This window comes from Phaseolus vulgaris, chromosome 3 (assembly GCF_051622355.1).
Source record: "Phaseolus vulgaris cultivar YP4 chromosome 3, ASM5162235v1, whole genome shotgun sequence".
In the NCBI taxonomy this organism is placed as follows: domain Eukaryota; kingdom Viridiplantae; phylum Streptophyta; class Magnoliopsida; order Fabales; family Fabaceae; genus Phaseolus; species Phaseolus vulgaris.
This window is the reverse complement of record NC_143500.1, coordinates 21,761,886-21,787,293: the sequence shown is the minus strand read 5'-3', so window position 1 is coordinate 21,787,293 and position 25,408 is coordinate 21,761,886. Positions and strand designations below refer to the sequence as shown.

General features: G+C 45.5%; 1 protein-coding gene across 1 annotated transcript; it reads right to left on the bottom strand.

Moving 5' to 3' along the window:
• Positions 1-22,029: 22,029 nt before the first annotated feature.
• On the bottom strand, positions 22,030-24,816 carry LOC137839346 (uncharacterized). The gene is made up of 2 exons (XM_090300085.1): positions 22,228-24,816; positions 22,030-22,164 (listed from the first exon to the last, which is right to left on the bottom strand). Exons 1-2 carry the CDS (start codon positions 24,814-24,816, stop codon positions 22,030-22,032), a joined length of 2,724 nt encoding a protein of 907 aa, XP_090156211.1.
• Between the last annotated feature and the right edge of the window lie 592 nt (positions 24,817-25,408).

Genomic DNA, 25,408 nt, shown 5'->3' with positions numbered 1-25,408 from the left:
ATCTTGGCGATGAGAAGCAAAAGTTCAGTGAAGGAGGTACAACAGTTAACAGGGCGCATGGCTGCCCTGTCCAGGTTCGTATCAACTGGAGGAGACAAGGGTCACCCTTACTTCTAGTGCCTAAGAAGGAACAATAAGTTCTTATGGACCCAAAATGGTAAAGAGACGTTCCACAAGCTGAAGGAGTACCTAGCCAACCCTCCAGTCCTGTGCAAACCGCAGCCGAACACACCGCTTCGCCTATTGATAGCTGTCGTTTTGGTGTCAAATTAATATGATTCTAGCGTAGAATTGTCTAATACTAGAGAGATGATAGTATAATTGTGGACAAATGTCCCCAAGTCGTCTCTCAACGAATCCAATAGTAAAATCAGTTGATCAAGGTTTAAAATCTATCTGCAAGCAATAAAAGTTAGCAATAACAATAAAGATAAAAAGGGGGTTTGAGATAGTTGTGCAGAAAATATAAAAGAGATTAAAATAGTAAATAAAAAACGGTTGATCCCATGTTCTTCCACCATTGAATTCTTCACAGGTTCTCTAAAGATTAATCTTTTCTCAATCCTCCAACAGAGCTAAACCAGATTGAACATGCGCCGATCTGATTCAACTGAAACTCACCAGTAAAGCATGCGTCTACTAGTTTAATCAATACCCACTTTGTTCCATGCGTATACTCCATGGGAATGCTTACCTCCTCTCCCTTGAATCATGCGCCCAAGAAATTAATTAGAACAATGCGAACTAACTAAGAAACCAAAGTTTAAGATAAGGAGGACTCTCAATCATGCGTTCAAGTACAACCTCTCACAAAAACCAGTTTTCCAGGAGATTAGACAATAAAAACAACTGCTATAGAGAATTAAAAATTGAAACTTTTATTGAACAAAACCTCAGAACTCAATGGGGAATTACAAAAGAATCAATAAAAAAGGTTTAGCCTTCCATGCGGAGGCAAAACAAAAGAATTACTAAGAGGAAAATAAACTAAGAAAATCCTATGAAGCTCTCTCTTCTCTCCTTGATGCTTGTGTCCTTTTATAGGCTTTTCTGCTCCAAAGATTTTGGGAAAATATTGCAGTTTAGATTTTGTAAACAGTTTCCACTTTCCATAATTCTTTTTATTTTGCAGAAGATTTGCTTCCAATTCTGTTTCTGGAATCTTGTAGCTTTTATTTTCTCTTTCTTCTCCTCAGAATATTTTTTCTGTTTTGGTTCAAAAAGCAACTGGGACATTTGCATATTTTGCCCATTCACAAAGGTAGATGCTTCCTCTGGATAATTTACTCTAAAAAGAAAAAATTAACAATAATAATAGTTAAGGCCCAAATAAACCCAATTATAAGAATGTTAATTAAAATAATGGATTTATTTATTATTATAGTCCAATAATCTATGAATAAGGCTAGTGAGTGTGAATAAATATATGCTCATCACCTATACTTTGCGGTGAATGACCGGGCGATCAGTTCAGTCCTTGTTCAGGAACAGGACCAGGTTCAGAAACTCACTTCATGAGTAAGGTATTGCAAGGGCCTGAGGTAAAGTACCAGGCACTAGAGAAGGCAGCCCTGGCGGTGGTATTCTCAGCGAGAAGGCTTCGCCATTATTTCCAGAGCTTCACTATGGTGGTGATTGTTAGAAAAGATGGCTTTAAACTAGAGGGGGGGTGAATTGTTTAAAGAGGTTTTCGCAAACTTTTCAAAGCTAGAATGAACTTATTTCAGAAACCAATTGATTCAGCAATTCAGTTAGCCAAAACAGCAAGCAAAACTGTAATACCAGGAAAAACAATCGGTTGTTTCTTCGAAACAACCGGTTGTTTATACCAGCAAACAACAAACAAACTGAATTTAAAGAGGTAAGGATAGAGAGATTGTACACAGTTGTTTATACTGGTTCACTCCAAACTAGAGCTACATCCAGTCTTCTCAGAAACCCTAAGGATATCCACTAAGCAATCACCACTTGATCACTTACACCACAACCAAGAGAATGACCTTGAAAACCTCAAGACACACACTCTCCTTGGCCAACCCTAAGATTGCTGATCTTGAACACCTCAAGAACACACAACCAATCTCAGCAACACACACAAACGAATTGTTCAGCAGTTTACAAAGATTACACTTGTTACAGATGAATATCTGAAATCAATACAAGAAGAATCCTATTCAGCACCTTGATCAATCTCTCAACTCTTTAGCAATCTCAGAACTCTTTTTTTAAAAACTCTTAGATCAAAACTCTGTTTTAAGATTCTTAAAACTTAAAAACAGTTTTTCAGAATATATCTAAGAATATAGTTTGTTATCAAAACTTAACAAACTCTTAATTGCATTTAAAGATGATTGGTCAAAGCATTTAATGACTGGAGCGTATTCAGTTAAAGCATTTAAAGCTCAGTCAAAGAAAACAGTTTTTCTGTTATGGTTTTAAAACAAACAATCGATTGTTTTCTCGAATCAATCGGTTGTTTTGTTACTTAACAAAAACACCATTCAAAAACAGTTTTCAAACTTTCTCAAAACACCTAAGTGTAAACAATCGGTTGTTTCGACAAAACAATCGGTTGTTTCAACTTAGTTTGAAAAACATTTTGCTTTGATAAAAAATTGAGATGCTAATTGCTTTGAGATTTAATCTAAGGGTCGATTACAACATTGAACTACCCCATAACAAAGCTTAAACCAGCACAACAGCATCAAGCAAAGCAGAGGCTTCATCATCCTTCAAAGGATTTGGATTCTTCAAAACATTGAACACCACTTGGTTCAACAGTGATGACAAATCTACCCATTCACAAGGTCCTACAAAAGCCGGATGTGGCAGGCAAGATGGTGCGCTGGGCGGTTGAACTTTCTGAGTTCGATATTCGGTATGAGCCTAGAGGCCCTATCAAAGGTCAGGTTTACGCTGACTTTGTGGTAGAGCTCTCCTCGGCAGATGCACACCAGGAAGAAGCCAACTTCCGATGGGTGTTCTCTATAGATGGGTCCTCTAACCAACAAGGCAGCGGAGCAGGTGTTATCTTAGAATGACCAAACGGGTTGTTGATCGAGCAGGCCCTACAGTTCGCCTTCAAAGCAAGCAACAACCAAGCGGTGTACGAAGCCCTCATTGCAGGTATGTTGTTGGCAAAGGAAATAGGGGCGAGGAGTCTGGTAGCGAAGAACGACTCCCTACTAGTCACAGGTCAGGTGACTGGTGAATATCAGGCCAAGGACCCTCAAATGGCTGCCTACTTAGGGTACGTTCAGATTTTGAAGGGGTCTTTCACGGTGTTCGAGTTGGTGCATGTCCCAAGAGAGCAGAATGTTCGGGCAGACTTGTTGGCTAAACTCGCTAGCTCGGGCAAGGGGGGCGGGCAGAGGACGGTCATACAAGAAACCTTGAAGACACCTCGAACATTTACCGCCGATAACTGGGTGCACCAGGTCAGCGCATCGAGAGGAGTGTCGACGAGTCATTGGTCACTTACCCAGGAGACACTCCAAACGCCCAAGGTAAGCACATTCCCAATGCTTGGGGAAGAATCATTATAGGTTTGCACGACTGAAGAATTAGGAGGAACATGGATGACGCCCTACAAGCGCTACTTGGCTGATGGGACACTCCCTCCGGAACCCACAGAAGCCAGAAAAATAAAGAAAAATGTTGCCAAGTACACTTTCATCGATGGGGAGCTGTTCAGACACGGGTTCACCCACCCGATCTTGGTATGCGTAAGCGAAGACTAATGCGCACACATAATGGCAGAGCTCCACGAAGGGATATGCGGGAGTCACATCGGTGGACGATCTCTAGCGTCAAAAGCTACTCGTGCGAGATATTATTGGCCTACAGTAAGGGAAGACTGCATAAGATACGTGCAGCAGTGCAAACAGTGTCAGCAGCACGCTGACTGACATAAGGCGCCGCCAGAGGAGCTCAAGTCAATTCACAGCCCCTGGCCTTTCCATACATGGGGAATCGATATCCTGGGACCCTTTCTTCTGGAAAAAAGGCAGATGAAGTACCTCGTGGTAGCCATATAGTACTTCACGAAGTGGATCGAGGCTGAGCCCGTAGCCCAGATCACGACCCAGTAGGTCACACACTTCGTGTGGAAGAACAGAGTGTGCCGCTTCGGGGTACCGAAGCGCTTGGTGTCTGATAACGACACGCAGTTCGCAAGCCAACAACTGGGTAAACTATGCTCGGAGGTTGGAATTAAGCAGGTATTTGCATCAGTAGAACACCCTCAGACGAATGGGCAGGTCGAGTCTGCCAACGGAGTCCTGCTAAGAGATCTGAAGAGAAGGCTTGAGAAGGCCAAGGGAGCTTGGGCAGAGGAGGTTCCTAGAATCGTGTGGGCTTACCACACCACTCCCCAGTCCACCACCAGAGAGACACCCTTCAGCTTGGTATATGGGTTGGAAGCGATGATTCCAGTGGAGATCCATGAGAGCTCGCCGCGTTTCCTGAACTTCGTGGCTGAAGAGTCCAACGAAGAAAGAAAGGTGAACCTGGACCTATAGGAGGAAGTCATGGAGGAAGCAAGAATCAAAGTTGAAGCATTGAAGAGAATGGTGGAGTACAAGCACAGCTCGAAGCTAAAGCCTCGCCAGTTTCAGGTTGTCAACCTGGTAATGCAGAAAGCCCACCCCTATCAACTAGAAAACAAGTTGTCTCCCAAGTGGACTGGTCCTTTCAGAGTGACAGAGGCCCTTGGGAATGGAGCATACAAGCTTGAGATGCTTGAAGGAGGCCCGATCCCTCGTACATGGAACGCGGTCAACCTCAAGTTTTACTTCAGTTGAATAGTGACATTGTACATAGTTCTTAGGGGACACTCTTTTTCCCTTCTAAGGGTTTTTTAATGAGGTCACCCAATAAATTTCGATTGAAATATTTTCTCGAATTTTGTACAAAGCTGTTACGAACTTGTTCCCTTACGTTAGAGGTCTCGAGAGGGGAAAGGTAGGTTCGTAGAGAACACCCCTCCCCCCCTCAAGTGAGAACTCTAAGGTTGAACGAAATAGTTCACCAGTAAAATCCTCCTCGCCTTTGAGTGAAGATGAGGTCAGTTAAGAACTGGTTCCCTTACGTTAGAGGTCTCGAGTGCGGGAAATGTATGTTCGTAGAGAACACCTCCCCCCTTGAGTGAGAGCGTTAAGGTAGAACGAAGTAGTTCTCCAGTTAAATCCTCCTCGCCTTTGAGCGATGAAGAGGTCAGTTACGAATTGTTCGCTTGGGTTAGAAGTCTCGAGAGTGGAAGTGTAAGTTTGCCAGAGAATACCTTCCCCTTGAGTGAGAACGCCAAGACTGAACAAGTATGGTTCGCTAGATAAATCCTTCTCACCCTTGGGCGATGCTGGGGTCAGTTACGAGCTTGTCCCCTTGGGGTGGAAGCTCCAAAGGAGGGCAGGAAGGTCCGTAGAGGACGTCTCCCCCTTCGAGTGAAAACGCCAGGGTAAGGAAGCAAGATTCACCAGTTAAACTCCTTAACTCTAAGCAACAAGGGAGAGACCAATTAATGTTTCGCGTGTACACCTCCGCGCCCTTGGAGGAGGAGATAAGGTGGGGCGGGGTGGAGAAGCGTATTACCTAAAGCATAAAGGATCGTTAGCGCTGTTAGCGGAAGTCAGTACACACTGCAACGGCTATCTATTAACAACAAAGAACGCAAGTTGAGAGGGTGGCATTCAAATAGATTAGTACAAGTAAACAGGTTACAAGTGTTCATACATCAAGAAAGTTGCCGACCGGGATGCCCAAACTTCTGATGGTGGTGTCCGAGGCACGATCTGCCCCTCCACGACCCGCTTCGAGGTGGCGAAGTATGAGACGTCTATCTCAGGGTACGTGCATGCAACCTGTTCAAGGGCACCCTCGAACTCCGAGGCAAACGCATCGGCGGCATCCTCAAGCAGCTCAGCCTCCGCTTTCTTGAACTCTTCAGCCTGTTGGATTAGCTCAGCCTTGAATTTCTCAGCCTGCTGAATGAGCTCAGTCTCCACATGACCAAGTTGCACCTCCCGATCGGTAACCCTTTCTTCAAGCCTGGCCATTTTAGCCTTAGTTGCCTTGGCTTCCTCTTCCAGATCGATCGCCCTGGTCCGCAAGGGCAAGATCCTGGCTTCCAGTTCAAGAACTTCCTAGCACTTGTCATGAAGCCGCTTGGAGAGGTCCTTTTCAACTCGACAGAGGCTGGCCAACTCCTGCTCTAAGGCAGTTTCGCGGGTAGCGAAAGTGCGAGCCAACAAGGCCATCTCCTCTTTCTTCTCCTCCTCAGCCAGGGCCAGTTCCTTCTTAATTCTCACCTCAGTCCTGCTTACGAAAGTGGTGGATTGAGCAAGGAGGACCCAAAATTAAAGCCCAACCTTTCCCTCGCGGTGCCCTCGTCCGGATCCTCCACCACCCTCGTTTGAAAGCCTTTGAGGGCATGTTGGAGGACAGCGGGCAGAAGGAGCGGCAGGGGCGCTCTCGCTGTCACCTTCGAGCGCAAGATGGCCAGTAGGCGAGGAAGCGCTTAGTGGGTGGTCCCAGAGAGACGCAGGGTGGCCCGTGATGGAAGATTGGGAGGTCACCGCCACCATGGCCTTACGCTTTTTGAAGATGGGGCCCTCCGCGGTTTCTTCATTGGATTCGATCTCTACCACCCCTCCCCCAGGGGTGCCGGAGCAGGGGATGCCGGGACCGCAACAAGAGGGACCACGACAATGGGAGCGGAAGGAGTAGGGGAAGGCATGGCGACGACAGAGACGGGGGCGACAGGAGCAGAAGCACCTGCGGCCTCAGGCTCCTTTTGGCGACGAGCAAGGACGGCAGCTAGTCTCGTCTGTTTCTCTTTGCTCAACACCATACCTGTAAGGGACATGAAGATATGAGACTATCTGAACATAAGGGGTAAGCAAACAGGGAAGCAGAATACACAAGCAGAATGCACAAGTAGAAGAAGCAGATGAGCATAAAGGAAGAGATGCCGATGTAGCCCTTGAGGGTCGCGACATCGTATTCGCGCTTGATTAACTCAACAGTGTTGAACACTGCTCTCAAACTCATGAAGGTTTGGCAAACCTCGCAATTAGCGGAAGACAACTCCTCGAGGGTCTTAGGCTTTTAGAGTTTCAGTTCCCCCACCCAGTACAGGGGGAACTCGTCGAGGAGGGTGGGGTCGTTAGGGGAGTAGCACACCCTAAAGAACTTCCCCTTGAAGCCCTTGTAGGATTGTTGGAAGAGCGTGAGAAGGACTCTCCCAGCCACACCACTAAAACTCACCCAGATGTTCTTCCCGGGGTTTTTGGCTCCGAAGAGGTGAAGGAAGACGTCGACAGATGGAGGGTGCCCAAAGTGGTTGCACAAGATAGAGAAGGCCCTCATAAACGCCCAGCTGTTGGGATGCAGTTGGGCAGGGGCCACGTTGATTTTCGTCAATAGTTTCAAAGCTAGTGAGAGGGAGACGCAGCTTAATACATTTGAAGACAGTCTGGTAGAGGAAGAAAAAGGGATCCCCTCCATTGCAAAGATTGTCCGCGCAGACGAGTTCACCCTTTGTGCAGGGACGAACCGAGACATACACGTCACTCTCTCTCCCGAATGCTCGCCCATTGCATTTAGGCTCACTGTCCCAATGTGTCACCACGTCCTTACTTGAGGTAAGGGTGGAGGTCTCGGCGAGGAGCTCAGCGAAAGCCCAGGGGTAGAGGGCTCAGTAATCTACTTGGGGAGGAGGATTGGACGTTGTTTTCGTTCGAGCCATCTCGAAGAAAGCTAAAAGCAAGAAAAAGAAAGGAGAAAAACAAGGTTTAGAAGAGGGTGATGGCGCAACCCAACGAAAACCAGAAAAAAACCCCACACTCAGAGAAAACCTAAAGAAACAGGGGAGCGACGAAAGAGCAGAAAAATTAAACAGTCCCAAGCATTATCAAGCGTCGGAATCAATAAACAAGAGCGATCAATGGGTAAAGTTCATACCTTTTGATCAGAGGGTTTGAAAGTTCTGAACTTGGCGCAACCAAACGTGAGAACGCTTGAGGAAGAAGGTGAAGCGATCGAAGAAGTTGAATGATGGAACAGTGACTTGGAGCTCGCGTTTTCGAATACTTAACATAAATTGAGAAGTGCGAGCGACGTTAAGTCGTGGTCGTTGGATCAAGACACGTGCGCACAAATCTAAGCGGACAGAGAGAAGTGTCACTTCGGTGCACTATTCATGTCCTGCCGTACAGAGCCACGTAGTTCGCCAGGGGCAAGGACTTAGTCTCTTCGCTGAACAAGTTACAACTCGAGACTGGGGGGCTTATGTACAGACCAGTCATCGGGTCTAGTTGACCATTGGTAGTAAAGGGGTCACGTAAGCTGGGTCCCTCGAGCGGCGTGGTTCAGTGACCCGCGAGGCGCATGCGCCAAGATACTGAAGAGTGGTCAGACATCGGTCACCGGGATGTGTCGACATGTCACTAGGCGGTGTAGAGAGGTCGAACATCGGTGACTCAAACAGCAGAGCTGGGCCACTAAAGGTGGATCCCAGACCACACACCAGTTATCAGTTAGGGAGAAGCCTAGGTCACAAGAGTCCATGCGTGTGGTGTGGATGACGCGTTCAGGCGTAACACAAGCAAATAGCCACTGGAAGAGATACGACCTGTAAGGGTCACGTTCCAGGGGTGAGCTGCATGCATGGCACGTGAACAACTAAGGCGCTCCCAGGACAGGTGACCCCAGAGATCAGGTGCACGAGGAGGCATCCAGGTGGTCGTCCCGTCAGAGGTTGCACTCTAGTTAGGGAACCCCACGCGCTAGGTTATCCTAAGAGTGGGTAACGGAAACAGTGGAAACCCTAGGCTATATAAAGGGAAGTAACAAACTTAGTAAGGTGCGCTATTCATTTTGCGCCGTTGAATACACACAGTGACATAGAGCTTTACGCTTAATAGTTTTGGTGTTTCCTAGCCCTAAGATTGACTTGAGTGTCGGAGTGCAAACGGCCTCTAGGACGCCTATTTTTCTTTGTGATTTCAGGTGTTTGATCGAGAGAAAGGAACGAACAAAGGCACAGAAAATCAGACATGGGAGTATCGTCGGCAGGAACACTTATTATATCTAAAAATATCTGTGTTCTAATTAAAAATGAGTTAAAAAAATAAATTATCTAATTTGAAATGTTTATTATCTTGAAGTGGGCTTATGGATTAGATAAAATTAGAGTAAGTATTTTTTTTTATGAAATTTACATATTTGAGTAGATTATTGGGACAGTTATTTTTAAATTAATGGGAGGTGAAGAAGTTCCGATAGTGGAAATTATGTATCTTGTCCCATTGAAGAGATGTTGTTTTCAGAGAAAGGAGTTTGACGTTATAATGAGAAATTGAGACGTTATTGTGAAAGGAAGGGCGATAAATGAATACACGTGGCTACGAGACAGCCTCAATAAACAAAGTGAAGGTCCCTGGATTGTTTTTGTTGTTTAAAGAAGTTGGAGTTGGAGGAGTGTTTGTGGGTGATAATCAAAAGGAGAAGTAGGTTTTGTGAAACTTAGGAAATAGGAATCCTCAATAACCTTTTGTCACTTTCACAAATTCATTCCACCTTTATTTGTTTGGTCATTTCTAGTTGCTTTCTCCAGTTGGATCGACCCCCCACCAACCACCACACTGTTTGCTTAGACTCTTCTTCCAAATAACACATCCTCACAGTATCTTCTGTCACCAGTGTAGTATTCATATATATTATATTAGATGTTTTAAATATGTTTTTTTTCCTAAAAGAGTGTAATTTGATTTCGTATTTTGTTTTAAATGGGTAATTTGTTTTTTTTATTTTAGAATTGGACAAAAATATGCGTGTAAATTACGAAACAATTTTAAAGAAATTACTATCCATGTTTATGATTCATGAAATTTTCAAAAATATGGTATATGAAAGATACGAGTGGTAGTTAAATTTTGGCTGGATATCATTTGTGAATAAATTGAATTTGGTTCATATAATTTTAATTAATAGATAAAAAAATAATTATGTTGAAATCGTATATGTGAAAAACTATTTTTGTAAAATGTAGTATAATTGAATTCGTACTCATCAAATCGTCCTTACTATATATAATTTCAGTTTAATCTTTTTGTTTTAAGAAACCTTATTAATTTTTTTAAAATGAAATCATTTAAAAAATATTTAGTTGTATTATTTTGGTTGAAAAAATGTATTCTGGAAGACGAAGTGGGATTGAAATGAAATCCAATGATTGTGATTAAAAATAGATCCATGTGTGATCTATATGAATGATGAAATTGATATTGAAATTTTACATGACAACATTTAAAGAAATGTTTATAAATGATTTGTTTGGTTGGTTCTTTTTGCAAGAATTAGATATGATATGCAATTTCTTTTCACTAGCTTACCCTTGCTTTTCTTGTTGTGTTTGAACTGCGATGATTGTACTACGTACACGAGCAGATGATATTACAGGTGTCGGAGGGTCTGAAGAGCTTTAGGGTGTTGACTTTGAAACTTATGTTGTAAATATTTGTATTTCTATATGCCCTAATCATGTATTAGAAATGTTTGAAAAAATTCTAATTTTGTATAGAAATACGTAGAACGTTTTTAATAGTTAGATGTATTTTCGGAGTGTTACACTCAACCAAACTTGACTTAGGTTCAATTTAATTTAAGGTTGGGTCTAACCAGACACTCAACCTGATTTGTGTTTCGCTTGACCCAACCTAACCTAAATTTGAACTAACACAATTTGATTTTAACATAACCCAATCTAACTTATCTTCACTCAACCAACTTAATTATGTCTTATTTAGATGTGATATAATACAACATTTCATAACTTTATATAACTTAAACTCTTCTTACTTTAGATTTAATAAATTTGAGAAATAATTTAATTTACGTCTAATCAAAATCTAATTAAATAAATTTAATTTAAAATTCAAAAATATGGATTTGAATCTTAGATAAATTTATTGAAAATGCATTTAAAATGATATGAATTTGGATAATTATGATTTAGATATAAAAATATAATTATTTTATATAGCCTAACGTTTGAAGATATTTAAAAAAATTACATTTTATAAATAAAATGAATTTTTATTTTAACCCTTATTAATTTTATTCTGTATAAGTTATTTTGTGATGAAGATAGCACATGGTAAAGAATGTATCAAAAGGAAAGCACAGGCTATAGAAATATTGAAGAATGAAAATTCCAGAAGATTAAATCTGTGGGCGCATGTGAGAAAACGGTGGGCGTGGATTAGATGATTAAAGAGTAATAGAAAACAAGGTGCGTTTATCCACAAAGAACAACCTCCACGTCACTTTCTTTCTTACTTTTTTTATTCCAATTATTATTATTCCACTTTTCCACGCTTCACTCAACTACGTCATTCACCCTGCACCTTTAATTCCAAACAAAACACATTTTTATGGATATTAAAATTAATTTCAACTATAAACCTATATTATTTTTGTTCAGAAGTATTTTTTTTGTAATTTAAAATTTAAAGCAAATTATATTTTATTTATTTAGTCATTTGTATAAGAGATAAACATACTATCATGATCATAATGTTTATATTTTAGCGATTTCAACTTGACTGGATCATATTTTACTGCTGTATTTCGATACGTTTGAACCTTTTTCACTTTTTTGTTTTCTCGTCTAGTGGTACGGGTGGCTATACACTTGGGAGAGAAAAACATTATACTATTTTAAAGTATATAAATATTATTTTGTTTTATTGAAAACTTAATTAAAAATTAATTCAATCTGATCCATTTAATAATTATAAAATTCAATCCATTTATTATCTCTTTTTAACGAATGAATATCCAATCCATCCATAAAAATCATTTTAAAAAAATAGAAATTTATTTTTGAAATAATATTCTGAATTAAAATTAAAAAAAATCAAATATAAATATATTAAAATATTTAAAAAAATTTAAGTAAAAAGTTTTGATTGGATTAATTTTAATATGTAAGTATTAATTAGAAAACCTTTTGAATTTTGAACAATAAAAGATAGATAATTAATCATCCATAAAATTAAATAGATAGAATTAATTCAATTTATTTATTTTATATTTTTGTAATTGATACATTAAATAAACTTTATTGTCAACGAGCCATAGATGAATGAATTATTTTGTTATTTTAGTTGTTTTGTTATATTTAATCAATGAGTAAGTAAAGTCTAACAAATTATTGTTGTTTATAAATCATCAAACTCAAATAGTGTCAAAATGATTCACCATTTTAACCACATTTTTCCTTAATTTAAAAATATATATTATGATTTGGAAATTTTATTTTAAACTAAAAGAGCGCTTAATCAACCCTATATATAAATATTAACTTTTCTTTTCCTTCTCTGTGAAGAAAAATCAATCTTCCCCAGTTGAAGAGGTAATACCTGAATATTCAAACCAACCTTAGACTCGTTAGTTACATGTATGTATGTGTTAATTCTCAAGTTTTTTTGCATTTTATAAATATTAATAGGTGCTCTAATAAGAATGAGAACAATAATTTTTACAAACAAAATTATTTTTAAATTATATTTGTTAACTCACAATTATTTTTGACAGATCTAATGTTAAAAAAATAATTATTTGAAAAATAATCATAAATATTATTAGATAATAAATCTATCTTATATAATATTTTAGATTTTCAGTATATGTTATTTTAATATTTTATTTTTATGTATTATATAATTTGTATGTACCTTAATCGAAATCAGATGATGTCATATTGAGAATTGAACTTTAAGTATTACGAAGTGAACTTTAAACCTAACTCAACTCCATAAAACCGACTCATGAAGTTGAAGTTTGCACCCATTTATATACAATAAATTGTCTTCGTCTTCATCTCTAGTCGATGTGAGATCTCCATCATTAAACTTAATGCAACCTCATAAAAATGTGAAATTTATATTCATTTATATAATAAAAAATAAAATATTTTAATCTCTAGACAGTGTAGAATCTTCCACCAATATGATTAAAATAGATGATTCTTTCATTAACAATGTCAATCATACGTTATATACTGTCATACATAAATTTAGGATCTTGAAATACATAAATTTAGGATTTTAACACGTTATATACTGTCATACATAAATTTAGGATCTTGAAATACATAAATTTAGGATTTTAACAGGATGTGTATTGGAGATCCACGTTAATTTAAAAATAAAAATAATTTATAATATATAAGTAAATATAAATTTATAAGAATTGACTACTTCTTACTAACTATCATCTAACTTTTTATTCTCTTGTTTTCACTCACTTCCCTTCTTATTCTTAAACCGAATAAAACAAAAGAATAAGAACACAATTAGATAAAAACTCATTTTATATATAATGTGCATAGGGAAGAGATTCTTGGTGTCATTGTCCCATCAGTATGTGTTAAAATATTATTTGATTAGATTATTGTTAATCTAGTACAAACATCTATTGATGCCTAAAATTCAACCAGCAGCCCTGTTAATTTAGTTTTCAAGTTGCTCTCACAATCCACAGAAAAAACACATGTTCACCCATGGTTTTCATCCATAATTATTGTAATCACTCTTCTTTTTTCCTGCGTACGTATAATAAAAAAAATTAAAACTTAATTTGAGTTTAACTTGTGAATGTCAATTTGAGTTTGATAATATTTTCTAACCGAGCATAACTTGGGAAAAAATATTTTTTTATTAAATGGATGTGTAAAAATAATACATAGATTAAATTCATTCAATCTTATATTACACCATAAATAACCATAAAAAAACATTACACCATATTTCGATCGACACCATGCTCTTAATCAGACTTCACAATTTTTTTTTTAAATAGATGATGATCCATAAAAGATTTTAAGTCGCATTCTTATTTTTTTTTAAGAAGACTTAGAAACGTACAAGTAATGATTGAAATGATTATCAGAGCTTAATAAATATTTATTGACATAATATGATCAATATAATCATGATATAATGTTACCTACTATTGAGATCATTTGTCATAATCCAAATCCATAATCAGAAATTCAGTACGATGATATAAATATTATTACTCCATTAAAACAAAAATATGTATTTATTACAATAATTAATATTCAAACTATAAAATATTAAAACCCAACTTAAATGTTGAAGTGTTCTTTTGCATGTATCTCACCTCACCTCATATGCAAACTATCACCGAAAATAAATAATGCAATCGAGAATCAGAGTCACAACAATTGTTTGAGAACCTGATCTGATCTGTGGAAGAAAAATATTATTTTATTCTCTTTAAATACATCTATTTGTTCCATCTATTAAGATTTTTTTTTTTTACAGAAATTATCTTTTTCTAATAACTATAATAATGAGATTGGAGTCTCATTCGGTTCAAATTTTATACCAACTTCTATCATTGTTCCACATTAAATAAATAATGAATAAAAAAGTATTAAATAAAAATTAATTTTAAAAATTAAAATAATTAATTACTTGATTAAATTGGAAACTATTTTATAAACTAAAAAAACTATTAATATAAAGTAGTTTTTAATATTAATAAAATTTTATAAAATAATTTCTAAATTTGATTTAACAATTAGCTATAAGGTTTTAGTTACTTAGTATTCTAAATTAGTCTATATTAGTCTTAGAGACTACTTTAAAATCTGTTCCTGCTAGGGAGATGGGACCTAGAGAACTGTTGAAGTCTTCTTCTCCTTCCTTCGGTCGGGCAGGTGGTTGAGTGATGAACTGGGATCCTTCTCTTCCTTCTGCTTATCTTTCGGCACTCGGGACTCGATCGTCGGGTGAACACCGGATGGTGGGGGTACCTGCGAAGGCACTCCGACGCTCAAGTCAGTAAAGCGGGTGGTTAGCTCTCAGGTAGGTGAACAGTAATAATGACATACCTTACTCCTTGGGATGCGCGCTATTTATATTATTCTAATGGGCCTACCTTGTTGGGCCCGTTTATCGAGGTAGATACCGCTTAGGGTTGCATTACCTACTTCTTGATGATGGATTATCTTTACTGACCTTTGTTTGAGTGTTAATTGTAACAGGGTTCGGCTATCGGCCAAGTTCCCGTGGTGTGGGTCGGCCATCGGCCAAATCCTTGTGGTCTCGGTCGTCTTAGTTAAGTCTTCTAAGGTCTCGACCTTTCGGACAGTCGGCCAAGTCTTCCAAGGTCTCGGCTTGCCGGCCAAGTCTTCTAAGGTCTCGACCTTTCAGACAGTCGGCCAAGTCTTCCAAGGTCTCGGCCTGTCGGCCTGTCGGCCAAGTCTTCTAAGGCCTCAGCCAGGTTCCCCTGGTCTCGGTCAGGTTGACTGGGCATCGGGCAGCCAGGTGGGTCCCGGCCTCGCCCCGTACCGGTACACTTGCCCCCCAGACTCAAGGGCAGATGCGTAAGTTATGCCCGATGAGTCTTTAACGATGGGGGTCGGTCGGTCTCCCTTGGTCGTGCGGCTATTTCATTTCTCGAGGTGTGATGTGACCTGGGCGGCGTGACGTGACCCTTGGTGACGTGACATGATTGGCATTAATGAGGGGTTTTTCGGGCGGGAAGTATTGTGAACCGTTGGATCTAAGAGATCTGACGGTTGAGATTGACTCGTCGCTTCGAATTCCGAGGCCCATGGGCCCTATAAATAGGGGTCTTCAACAGTGTTGAAACCTTGCATTTTCTGAGTTAGTTTATCTGATAGCCGAGCCTTCCATCGCCCACTGCTCTAAGAACCGAGTGACTGTTCGGCCTTCTTGCTAAGCTTTGCCTTCGCCTTTCTGTTCTTTTCACAGGTTAATGATGTCATCCGTGTCTCGGCCAACATCCCCCTCGTCCGGTCATTCTTCCCTCGCTCTCGGTCGTCCTTCTCCTGCCCTTGGGCTTTCTTCCTCTTTGTCAACCTCTTCATCATCCTCTTCGTCTGCCACTGATTCCTTATCGGCTGGGGTGGCCGAGGTGCCACCCATGGTAGAGGTGGTTAGGGGGGACGACCCGGTTAACGCTGTTGACCGGTCGGACTCTCCCCTTATTACCGTTGTCGCCCGGCCGGACTCTCCCCCCGCTAGCGTTGGCGACCGGCCAGGATCACCCCCGACGGTCGTTCCACTCGCGGATTTTAGTTTGGTGGATCCTAGTGTTGTTGAGTTCTCGTCGTCTTATGATACCGAGAAGTCTGTGGCCAAATTTTTGGCTAAGTACCCGGTGTTGAAAGCGGGCGAGGACTCCGACGATTCTAGGGATCCAGATTACTTTAGAATCCTGCCTTGTGGTCCGACCGAGAGGGTGTGTATGGGTCGGGCTGATGCCGGTCCTCCCTTTTTTTATATGTATACTTGCTTTTTTTCAGATCTTCACGTCTCCCTTCCTTTTGATGAGTTCACAATGGGCGTCCTACGGACGCTCAACGTGGCGCCCACCCAAGTGCATCCAAATACGTGGGCGTCCCTTCAAGCGTTTCGCTTGCTGTGTGACGTCATGCGGCTTCGCCCCACCCCTTCTTCTTTTCTTTGTTACTATGGTTCTTACCCCGGTCGTTTAGCCTCTTGGCTCTCTTTGGCCGGCCGGCCGGGACGTGTATTGTTCGACCCCTTCGCGGTCTCGTATAAACGGTTTAAGGAAAGGTTTGTCAAGGTCGTCATTCGGCTCGAGGCGACGGCTTTTTTCTTTGACCGAGCCGGTCGGTCTCGGTTCCCCTTATATTGGACCTCCCAACCCACAGGGTTTAAGTTTTGGCCGAGGCCGACGGAGAGTGAGGAGGAGGTGGAGATTCTCTCCTTCTTCGACGCACTCCCAAGGAAGCTTCCTTGCCGATCGCTGATCGGTGCATACACCGAGTCAGCGCGTTGGGCGGCCATTAGGGGTATGGGTTCGCGTTTTTGTTGTGTCGGTCGGTAATTTCGTTTACGCTTTCTAACTTGTGTTTTTGTTGTGCAGCTATAATGGTTCAAGAGAAACCGGCCGGCGTTAGCGTCCTTGACGAATACCGGAAGAGGGCGGCTGACCGAAAGGGACGTCGAAGCATCGACGTTCTTCCTGCGAACGCTCCTGCCGCCCCTGCTGCCGAGAGGGACCCGGCCGGTCCTTCCCGGAAGTCCAAGAAAAGGGCGAGGGATGGTGGTAACATTGCCACCACCTATCGTTCCCCCGGCTCTCTGCCGACGCCGCCTCCTTCTCGCCGCGAGTTGGTCGAGGTGGGCTCTCTCTCGCCTCGGCACGTGGACCAAGCATCCGGTGCTTCAGCTGGTGGTCATCGGCCGCCGACCTCGGCCTTAGATCTTCTAGGGGGTAGTCACAAGTTTACGCGTAGAGTTCGCGTGGCTCTCCCTGAGGGGACCCGGGAGTCGATCCGGTCGGTCGCCCCCTTGGACCTGCTGAAGAGTGGGCTGGAGCTTATGTGCCGGTCCATCGTTCTTGTTGAGCAAGGGATTGAAGGTCACGGCCAGCATGCCGAGGATGTCTCTCGGTTGGAGCAAGAGCTGGCCGAGGCTCGAGAGAACCTGAAGCGGTCCTTGGCTGCCAATGATGACCTGTCGGCCAGCGCCGCTCGGGAGGCTGCCAAGAGGGAGCTCGCTGAGAAGGATGCTGCCGAGGAGAGACGACTTTTGGCCTCGGCTAAAGAGGAGGCTTTGAAGGCGGCAGCCGAAGCTGTTGAGGTGAAGAGGATGGCTGAGGAGAAGCTGTCGTCCTTGGCCGCTGAATTGGCCGCCCTCCAAACTGCCAAGGAGCAGGTTGAAGCTGAGCTCGACCAGAATTATGACGAGTCGGAGGAGCTGCTTAAGCAGTGCTTCAACCGAGCCGTGCGCCAAGCCCATTTTCTTTATGGGGGACCGCCGGCCTCTGGTGATTTTAATATGGACTATGAAGTTCACCAGGGTCGGTTGATTCCAAGCGCCGAGGCGGGAGCTTTGGAGGCTTCGGAGGCTCAGGCGGCCGGGACCCATGAGGGGGAGGCCGAGGCTGAGGAGGGAGAGTGCGTGGAAGTTCAAGACTAGGTTTTACCCTTGGCCGGGGTGTGGCCTGTTCTTGTTTTTAATTTCCTCCCAGGCCGGGGTGTGGCCTTTTTACTTTGCTTTTTGATGTATCGCCCGGTCTTTCTTGTTTATTAATGCATCGTCCAACTTTCTTTTATCAGTTTGGCATAAAAATTTGTTACTCAATCGGTCTCCCAAGAAGATGGGCGGTCGGCCCTTCAATTGCGAATGTAAAATTCAAACAAGTAAAATGTGGGCGATCGGCCATTAAATTGCGAATGTAAAATTCGAGCAACTAAAAATGTGGGCGATCGGCCATTTAATTGCGAATGTAAAATTCGAGCAAGTAAAAATGTGGGCGATCGGCCATTAAATTGCGAATGTAAAATTCGAGCAAATGAGAATGTGGGCGATCGGCCATTTAATTGCGAATGTAAAATTCGAGCAAGTAAAAATGTGGGCGATCGGCCATTAAATTGTGAATGTAAAATTCGAGCAAGTAAAATTACCGCCGATCGGCCATTTACTTGCGAATGTAAAATTCGAGCAAGTAGAAATGTGGGCGATCGGCCATTAAATGCGAGCGAGTGATATGAGGGCGATCGGCAATATCTACGATCGTCGAAATTCGAGTAAGTATAATACGGGCGTTCGGCCACTATTTGCGAATGTTGGATTCGGCAGGCCGGCACTTGCGATGTTAATCGAGCAAGTGGGCATGCCGGCAATTGCGATGTTAATCGAGCAAGTGGGCATTCGGCAGGCCGGCACTTGCGATGTTAATCGGGCAAGCGGGCGTTCGGCCAATGTTAATTGAGCAAGTGGGCATTCGGCAGGCCGGCACTTGCGATGTTAATCGGGCAAGCGGGCGTTCGGCAGGCCGGCACTTGCGATGTTAAGCGAGCAAGCGGGCGTTCGGCAGGCCGGCACTTGCGATGTTAATCGAGCAAGCGGGCGTTCGGCAGGCCGGCACTTGCGATGTTAAGCGAGCAAGGGGGCCTTCGGCAGGCCGACACTGGCGATGTTAATAGAGCAAGCAGGCGTTCGGCAGGCCGGCACTTGCGATGTTAATCGAGCAAGCGGGCGTTCGGCAGGCCGGCACTTGCGATGTTAATCGAGCAAGCGGGCGTTCGGCAGGCCGGCACTTGCGATGTTAATCGAGCAAGCGGGCGTTCGGCAGGCCGGCACTTGCGATGTTAAGCGAGCAAGCGGGCGTTCGGCAGGCCGGCACTTGCGATGTTAAGCGAGCAAGTGGGCATTCGGCAGGCCGGCACTGGCGATGTTAATCGAGCAAGCGGGCGTTCGGCAGGCCGGCACTTGCGATGTTAATCGAGCAAGTGGGCCTTCGGCAGGCCGGCACTTGCGATGTTAATCGAGCAAGCGGGCGTTCGGCCAATACTTTCGGTAGGATATTTCCAACACTTTTGATGAAAACGCCTCGTTAAAACCTCCCTGGTTGGGTGAGGAAAGAGTGCGTGATTTTATTCATTTTAGCTGTAATAGAATTTGAGGTGCGTGGCACTCCACGTCCTTGGAACAATTTTTCCTGAAAGCCATTCTAGGTGATAGGCTCCTCCTTGTGCGACTTCTCGGACTCGGAAAGGCCCCTCCCAGTTGGATGAGAACTTCCCTTCGTTTTTTCTTGCGTCGCTGCGCATTCTCCAGACAAGATCGCCCTTCTGGAAACCTCTCGGCCGGACTTTGGTGTTGTACCGTCTGGACGCCCGGGCTTTGCAGGCAGCCTCCCGAATCTTGCTTTTGTCACGAAGCTCACTTACCAAGTCAAGGTTGACCGCTAGGCTTTCCTCGTTTAGGGTGAGATCGAACATTTGCCGTCGTATGGTGGGCTCGGCCACCTCTACCGGGATCATGGCCTCGGTTCCGTACGTCAGGCTGTAGGGTGTTTCCTGCGTGGTAGTTTGGGGGGTGCACCTGTACGCCCAAAGTACCTCGATTAGTTCCTCGGTCCATCGGCCCTTTGCTTTGCCCAGCCGCTTCTTTAGTTCGTTGAGTATGACCTTGTTGGCGGCCTCGGCCTGCCCATTGGTTTGTGGGTGTTCTACCGAGGCTGTGATGGACTTGATGCCCAGGTCGTCATAGAAGGACTGCAGGCCTCGATCGATGAACTGTCGGCCATTGTCAGTTACTATTGTGTGTGGGACGCCGAATCGGCAGACAATGCTCCTCCATACGAAGCTTTGCACATTCTTCGCCGAGATGGAGGCGAGGGGCTCGGCCTCGATCCATTTTGTGAAGTAGTCGACTCCCACCAGGAGGAATTTGGTCTGCCCCTTCCCTGGGGAGAATGGACCGATAATGTCCATCCCCCACATGGCGAACGGCCACAGGGAGATGATGCTGTGCAATTCTTCCGGCTTGGTGTGGAGGAGGGGGCCGAATTCTTGGCACTTGGCGCATTTCTTCACGTATTCAGCACAGTCGCCCTGTACGGTCGGCCAGTAGTAGCCGGCTCTCAAGACCTTGGCGGCCATAGTTCTCGCCCCGGCATGATTTCCGCAGACTCCTTCATGGATCTCGGCCAGGATATACTTGGCCCTTTTGCTGGTTATGCATTTTAACAGGGGGGTTGAGTAGCCTCTCCGATACAAATCTTCGTTGATCATGGTGTACCGGGCGCATTGTTGCTTCATCGCCTTCTCTTGGTCGGCCGTGCACGTGCCGTCTGTCAGGTATTGGATGACAGGTGTCATCCAACTGTCGGTCTCAGCCTCTTCTTCTACAGCTAGACACTCGGCCTTGGCCTCCGTCACAGTTGGGTGTCTCAGCCATATTTGTATGACCGACCTCTGATGGCTCTTCTTTTTGGTGACCGAGAGCTTGGACAGGATGTCGGCCCTCTTGTTGTCCTCCCTCGGTATGTGTTGCAAGGGTGCTTTGCTGAAGCGGGCGATACTGTTTTTGGCCGCATGGTAGTATCGCTGCAGCAAAGGTTCTTTAACCTCGAAATCTCCATTAACTTGGCCGACCATCACCTGGGAGTCGCTTTTGCATGTAACCTCGCGCGCTCCCATGTCGTAGGCTAGGTTCAGCCCGGCCAGCAAGGCCTCGTACTCGGCCTGGTTGTTGGTCGCCCGGAATCCGAACTGGAGGGCTTGTTCCAAGAGGAGATCGCCCGGCCCCTCCAGGACGACTCTCGCTCCACACGCTGTTTTATTTGAGGAGTCGTCCACGTAGAGAGTCCAACCGGCCGAGAGGGTGGGCAGTGGTGTCAGCTCGGCCGAGAAGTCGGCCAAGCATTGAGACTTGATGGCGCCCCTCGGCTCATAACGTATGTCGAACTCGGAGAGTTCGACCGACCATCCTATCATTCTCCCTGCAAGGTCCGGTTTAGATAAAATTTTAAAAATAGGGTAGTCGGTTCTTACAGTTATGGAGTGATTTTGGAAGTAGGGGCGCATTCGTCTTGCCGTGAGGACGAGTGCGAGGGCCACCTTCTCAATCATCTGATATCGGGTCTCGGCCGAGTGGAGGGTTCGGCTGACAAAGTATATGGGTCGCTCCTCGCCCTCGGCTTCCTGCACTAGGGCAGCGCTGACTGCTTCTTCCGAGACTGCTAGATATACCAGGATTGGGATGTCGGGTCTCGGCTTCTGGATGACGGCCGGAGACGCGAGGAACTCTTTGAATTTTTTGAAGATTTCCTCGCATTGGTCGTCCCAGACGAATTTTTTACCTTTTCGGAGCAACTGAACGATCGGCCTCGTCCTCTCGGCCAAGCGGGGGACAAACCGAGAGAGGGCGGTCAGCCGTCCTAGGAGTTGTTGCACCTCCTTCACGGTGTTCGGGCTTCTCATGCTGAGTATGGCCTGACATTTGTCGGGGTTGGCCTCTATCCCTCGGTGGGTGAGCATGAAGCCTAGGAACTTTCCTCCCTCCACCCCGAAGGTACATTTTTCGGGGTTGAGTTTCATGTTGACTCCCCTAAGGGCCTTGAAGACCTCGTCCAGATCCTTCAGATGTTGCTCGAACGAGTCGGACTTCACGACTATGTCGTCCACATAGACTTCTACCGCCCGGCCTATCAGACCCTTGAAAATTTTGTCCATGAGGCGCTCGCCCCGGCGTTCTTGAGGCCGAACGGCATGACCTCGTAGTAGTAGTTGGCATCGGCCGTCATGAAGGCCGTCTTCTCCTTGTCCCGCGGGTGCATGCTTATCTGGTTATAGCCAGAGTAAGCATCCAGGAAGCTCATAATTTTGTGGTCGGCCGCCCCATCCACCAGGCGGTCAATGTTCGGGAGGGGGTAGGTGTCCTTCGGGCATGCGCTGTTGATGTTTCTGTAGTCGACGCACATCCTCCAGTTACCGTTAGGCTTGGTAACCATGACGACGTTGGCCAGCCATGTCGTGTATCGGGCCTCCCTTATGAATCCGGCCGACAGGAGCTTTCCGGCCTCCTCCTTCGCCGCGAGTCGTTTTTCGTCGCCCAAGTCCCTCTTCTTTTGGGAGATCGGGCGGGCTTCCTTGAATATGGACAGCCGATGGGTGATGACATCCGGGCTGACTCCCGGCATGTCGGCCGGCGTCCATGCGAACATGTCGACATTCTTTTTTAGCGCGGCGTGCATGACCTCGGCCTCGGCCGCCGCCAAGGTTGTCCCTACAGCTGTGCTGTGCTCTTCGTCGAGGAGGGGGACCCTCCTCAGCTCCTCTCTTGCCTCTAGCCTGTCCTCGGTTGCCCGGGGATTGAGGTCTACTAGTGCCACGGTTGGCTGGGCCTCTCTCAGCCGGTCCTTCCTGGGGGAGCGGTCCTTTCGGGAGGACTTTCTCGCCCGAAGGGGAGAGGTGTCTGCCCTTAGAGGCTCCACCCGGAGGCTCTCGGCGTAGCACTCTCGTGCTTCTTTCTGGTCCACGTGGACTGTGAGAATGTCTCCTGTCTTTGAAGGGAATTTCATTGCGAGGTGGGGGGTTGATACTATGGCCATCAGCCGGTTGATGGATGGTCGGCCGAGGAGGATGTTGTAGGAGGTGTTGGCGTCGATGACCAGGTACCGGATTTTGATGGTCCTGGTGTTCTTCCCCTCTCCGAAGGTGGTGTACAAGTCGATATATCCCTTGGTACCCACTCTCTCGCCCGAGAATCCTACCACGTGGTCGTCGTATGGCATCATCTCGGCCTCGGTCATTCTCATGGCCTTGAAAGTTTTCCAGTAGAGGATATCTACCGAACTTCCTTGGTCCACGAGGGTCTTCCTTATGGTGAATCGATCTATGTCGACCGCTATCACCATCGGGTCGTCTTGCTGGCGGTAGTCCACGCCTTTAAAGTCTTCGTCCGTGAACGTGATGGGTGGCATCCTTGGTCGGAACGCCACGGCGTTTACCTGGTGTACCGCCCGGAGGTGCTTCTTCCAGGCGTTGTTTGTGCTTCCTCCCCCGGCGAAACCGCTGGCTATGGTGTTGATAACCTCTCGGTTACCTCTCCTATCGCCCTCCCTTGGGGGATCGTCCCTTCGAGAGGGGTCGGCCCTTGCGGGTTGCCGGTCGCCTCTGTTATTTTGGTTTTCTAGGCCGCGCTGGGGTGACCTCGTCCGCCTGGGTGGATCCGCCCGGCCGGGTTGGTCTCGGCCATTCCTGACGAAACGGCGGAGATGCCCAGCCTGGATAAGTTCCTCGATCTTATCCTTGAGGGCCTGACACTTGTCGGTCGAGTGTCCGGTGTTTTGATGGTACCGACACTGCTTCCTCCGGTCGGCATTATTTGGGCTGGCTACCTTTCTTGGGGGAGGGATCAACTCGGCGTTGAGGGCCTCGTCCAAGATCCTCCCTCTCTCAGCCGTCAACGACGTGTATCTCGAGAATCGAATTGGTCGGTCTCGATTCTCCCGTCGCCGGTCAGTTCTCTGTATCGGCCGCGCCTGGCGGTCCTTTTCTTCCTTCCTTTCTCCGCCGGCCTCGGCACGGGCCTGGTTGCGGAACTCTCTTAGTTCCTCCAGCTGCATGTACTTAGCGGCTCTCTTTCTCAGCTCATCCAGGCTGTCGGCCGGTTGCATGCATAGGTTGTCGGCAAAGGGCCCCGGGCGCAGGGCCGTCAGCATGTGGTGCATGGCGACATCCGGACTCAGATTTCGGATGCTCATCGCCACTTTACTGAACCTATCCACGAAGGCTCTCAGCGACTCTCCCTTCTCCTGGCGGATGCCTACCAGGGCGATTGAGGTCAGATGATGCGGTCGGCTGGTCGCGAACTGTGTTTCGAACTTTGCGACGAGCGTGGCAAAGCTGTCGATGGAGTTGGGTGAGAGCTTGGTGAACCAGCTAAGGGCTGCACCCTTCAAGGATGTGGGGAACACTCGGCACAAGACAGCGTCGTCCGAGGTGTAGAGACTCATATGGGTGGTGTAGGCGTCCATATGCTCGTCCGGGTCGGTCGACCCGTCATATCGGTCTCGGTTGAAGTCCTTCCACTTCTCAGGAAGTGGGACTTCGATGATGTTGTTCGTAAAGGGGTGACGGCGGTTCGGGTCGGCCGTCAGGGTCGTCCGGGTGGATCTGATTAGGCACGACTCGTCGCCCATTTCAGTCTCGCGGGGAGGGGGTTGGCCTCTCGTCCCCTCGGCCACATCCGGGTTGGGGGGAGAGGTGTAGGACTTTCCGACCACGTTCGTCGGTATGACAGAGGGTCCTCCCTCCCCCAGCTTCTTTCTCATATCTTCGTTCTCCCTGCGGAGAACTTGCAGCTCTTGCTCATTTTTCTGAGCGGCCTCCTCGGCCTTTATTCGCATCTCGGCCATCTCCCTCTGGAGAGACAGCAGCAGCATTGTTTGGTCGGCTTCAGTCATTCTTTCCATGCTTCTTGTCGAAACCATCTACTTTTTTCCTTCAGCTAGTTTCCCTCGGCCCCACGGTGGGCGCCAATTGTTCCTGCTAGGGAGATGGGACCTAGAGAACTGTTGAAGTCTTCTTCTCCTTCCTTCGGTCGGGCAGGTGGTTGAGTGATGAACTGGGATCCTTCTCTTCCTTCTGCTTATCTTTCGGCACTCGGGACTCGGTCGTCGGGTGAACACCGGATGGTGGGGGTACCTGCGAAGGCACTCCGACGCTCAAGTCAGTAAAGCGGGTGGTTAGCTCTCAGGTAGGTGAACAGTAATAATGACATACCTTACTCCTTGGGATGCGCGCTATTTATATTATTCTAATGGGCCTACCTTGTTGGGCCCGTTTATCGAGGTAGATACCGCTTAGGGTTGCATTACCTACTTCTTGATGATGGATTAGCTTTACTGACCTTTGTTTGAGTGTTAATTGTAATAGGGTTCGGCTATCGGCCAAGTTCCCGTGGTGTGGGTCGGCCATCGGCCAAATCCTTGTGGTCTCGGTCGTCTTAGTTAAGTCTTCTAAGGTCTCGACCTTTCGGACAGTCGGCCAAGTCTTCCAAGGTCTCGGCCTGCTGGCCAAGTC

Excerpts from the sequence above, each read along its gene's own strand:
- LOC137839346 (XM_090300085.1), bottom strand. The coding sequence starts at position 24,816 with ATGGTTTCGACAAGAAGCATGGAAAGAATGACTGAAGCCGACCAAACA. Across the intron at positions 22,165-22,227 it reads TCCCGAACATTGACCGCCTG|ATAAGCATGCACCCGCGGGA; the intron begins GTGGATGGGGCG and ends GGCTATAACCAG.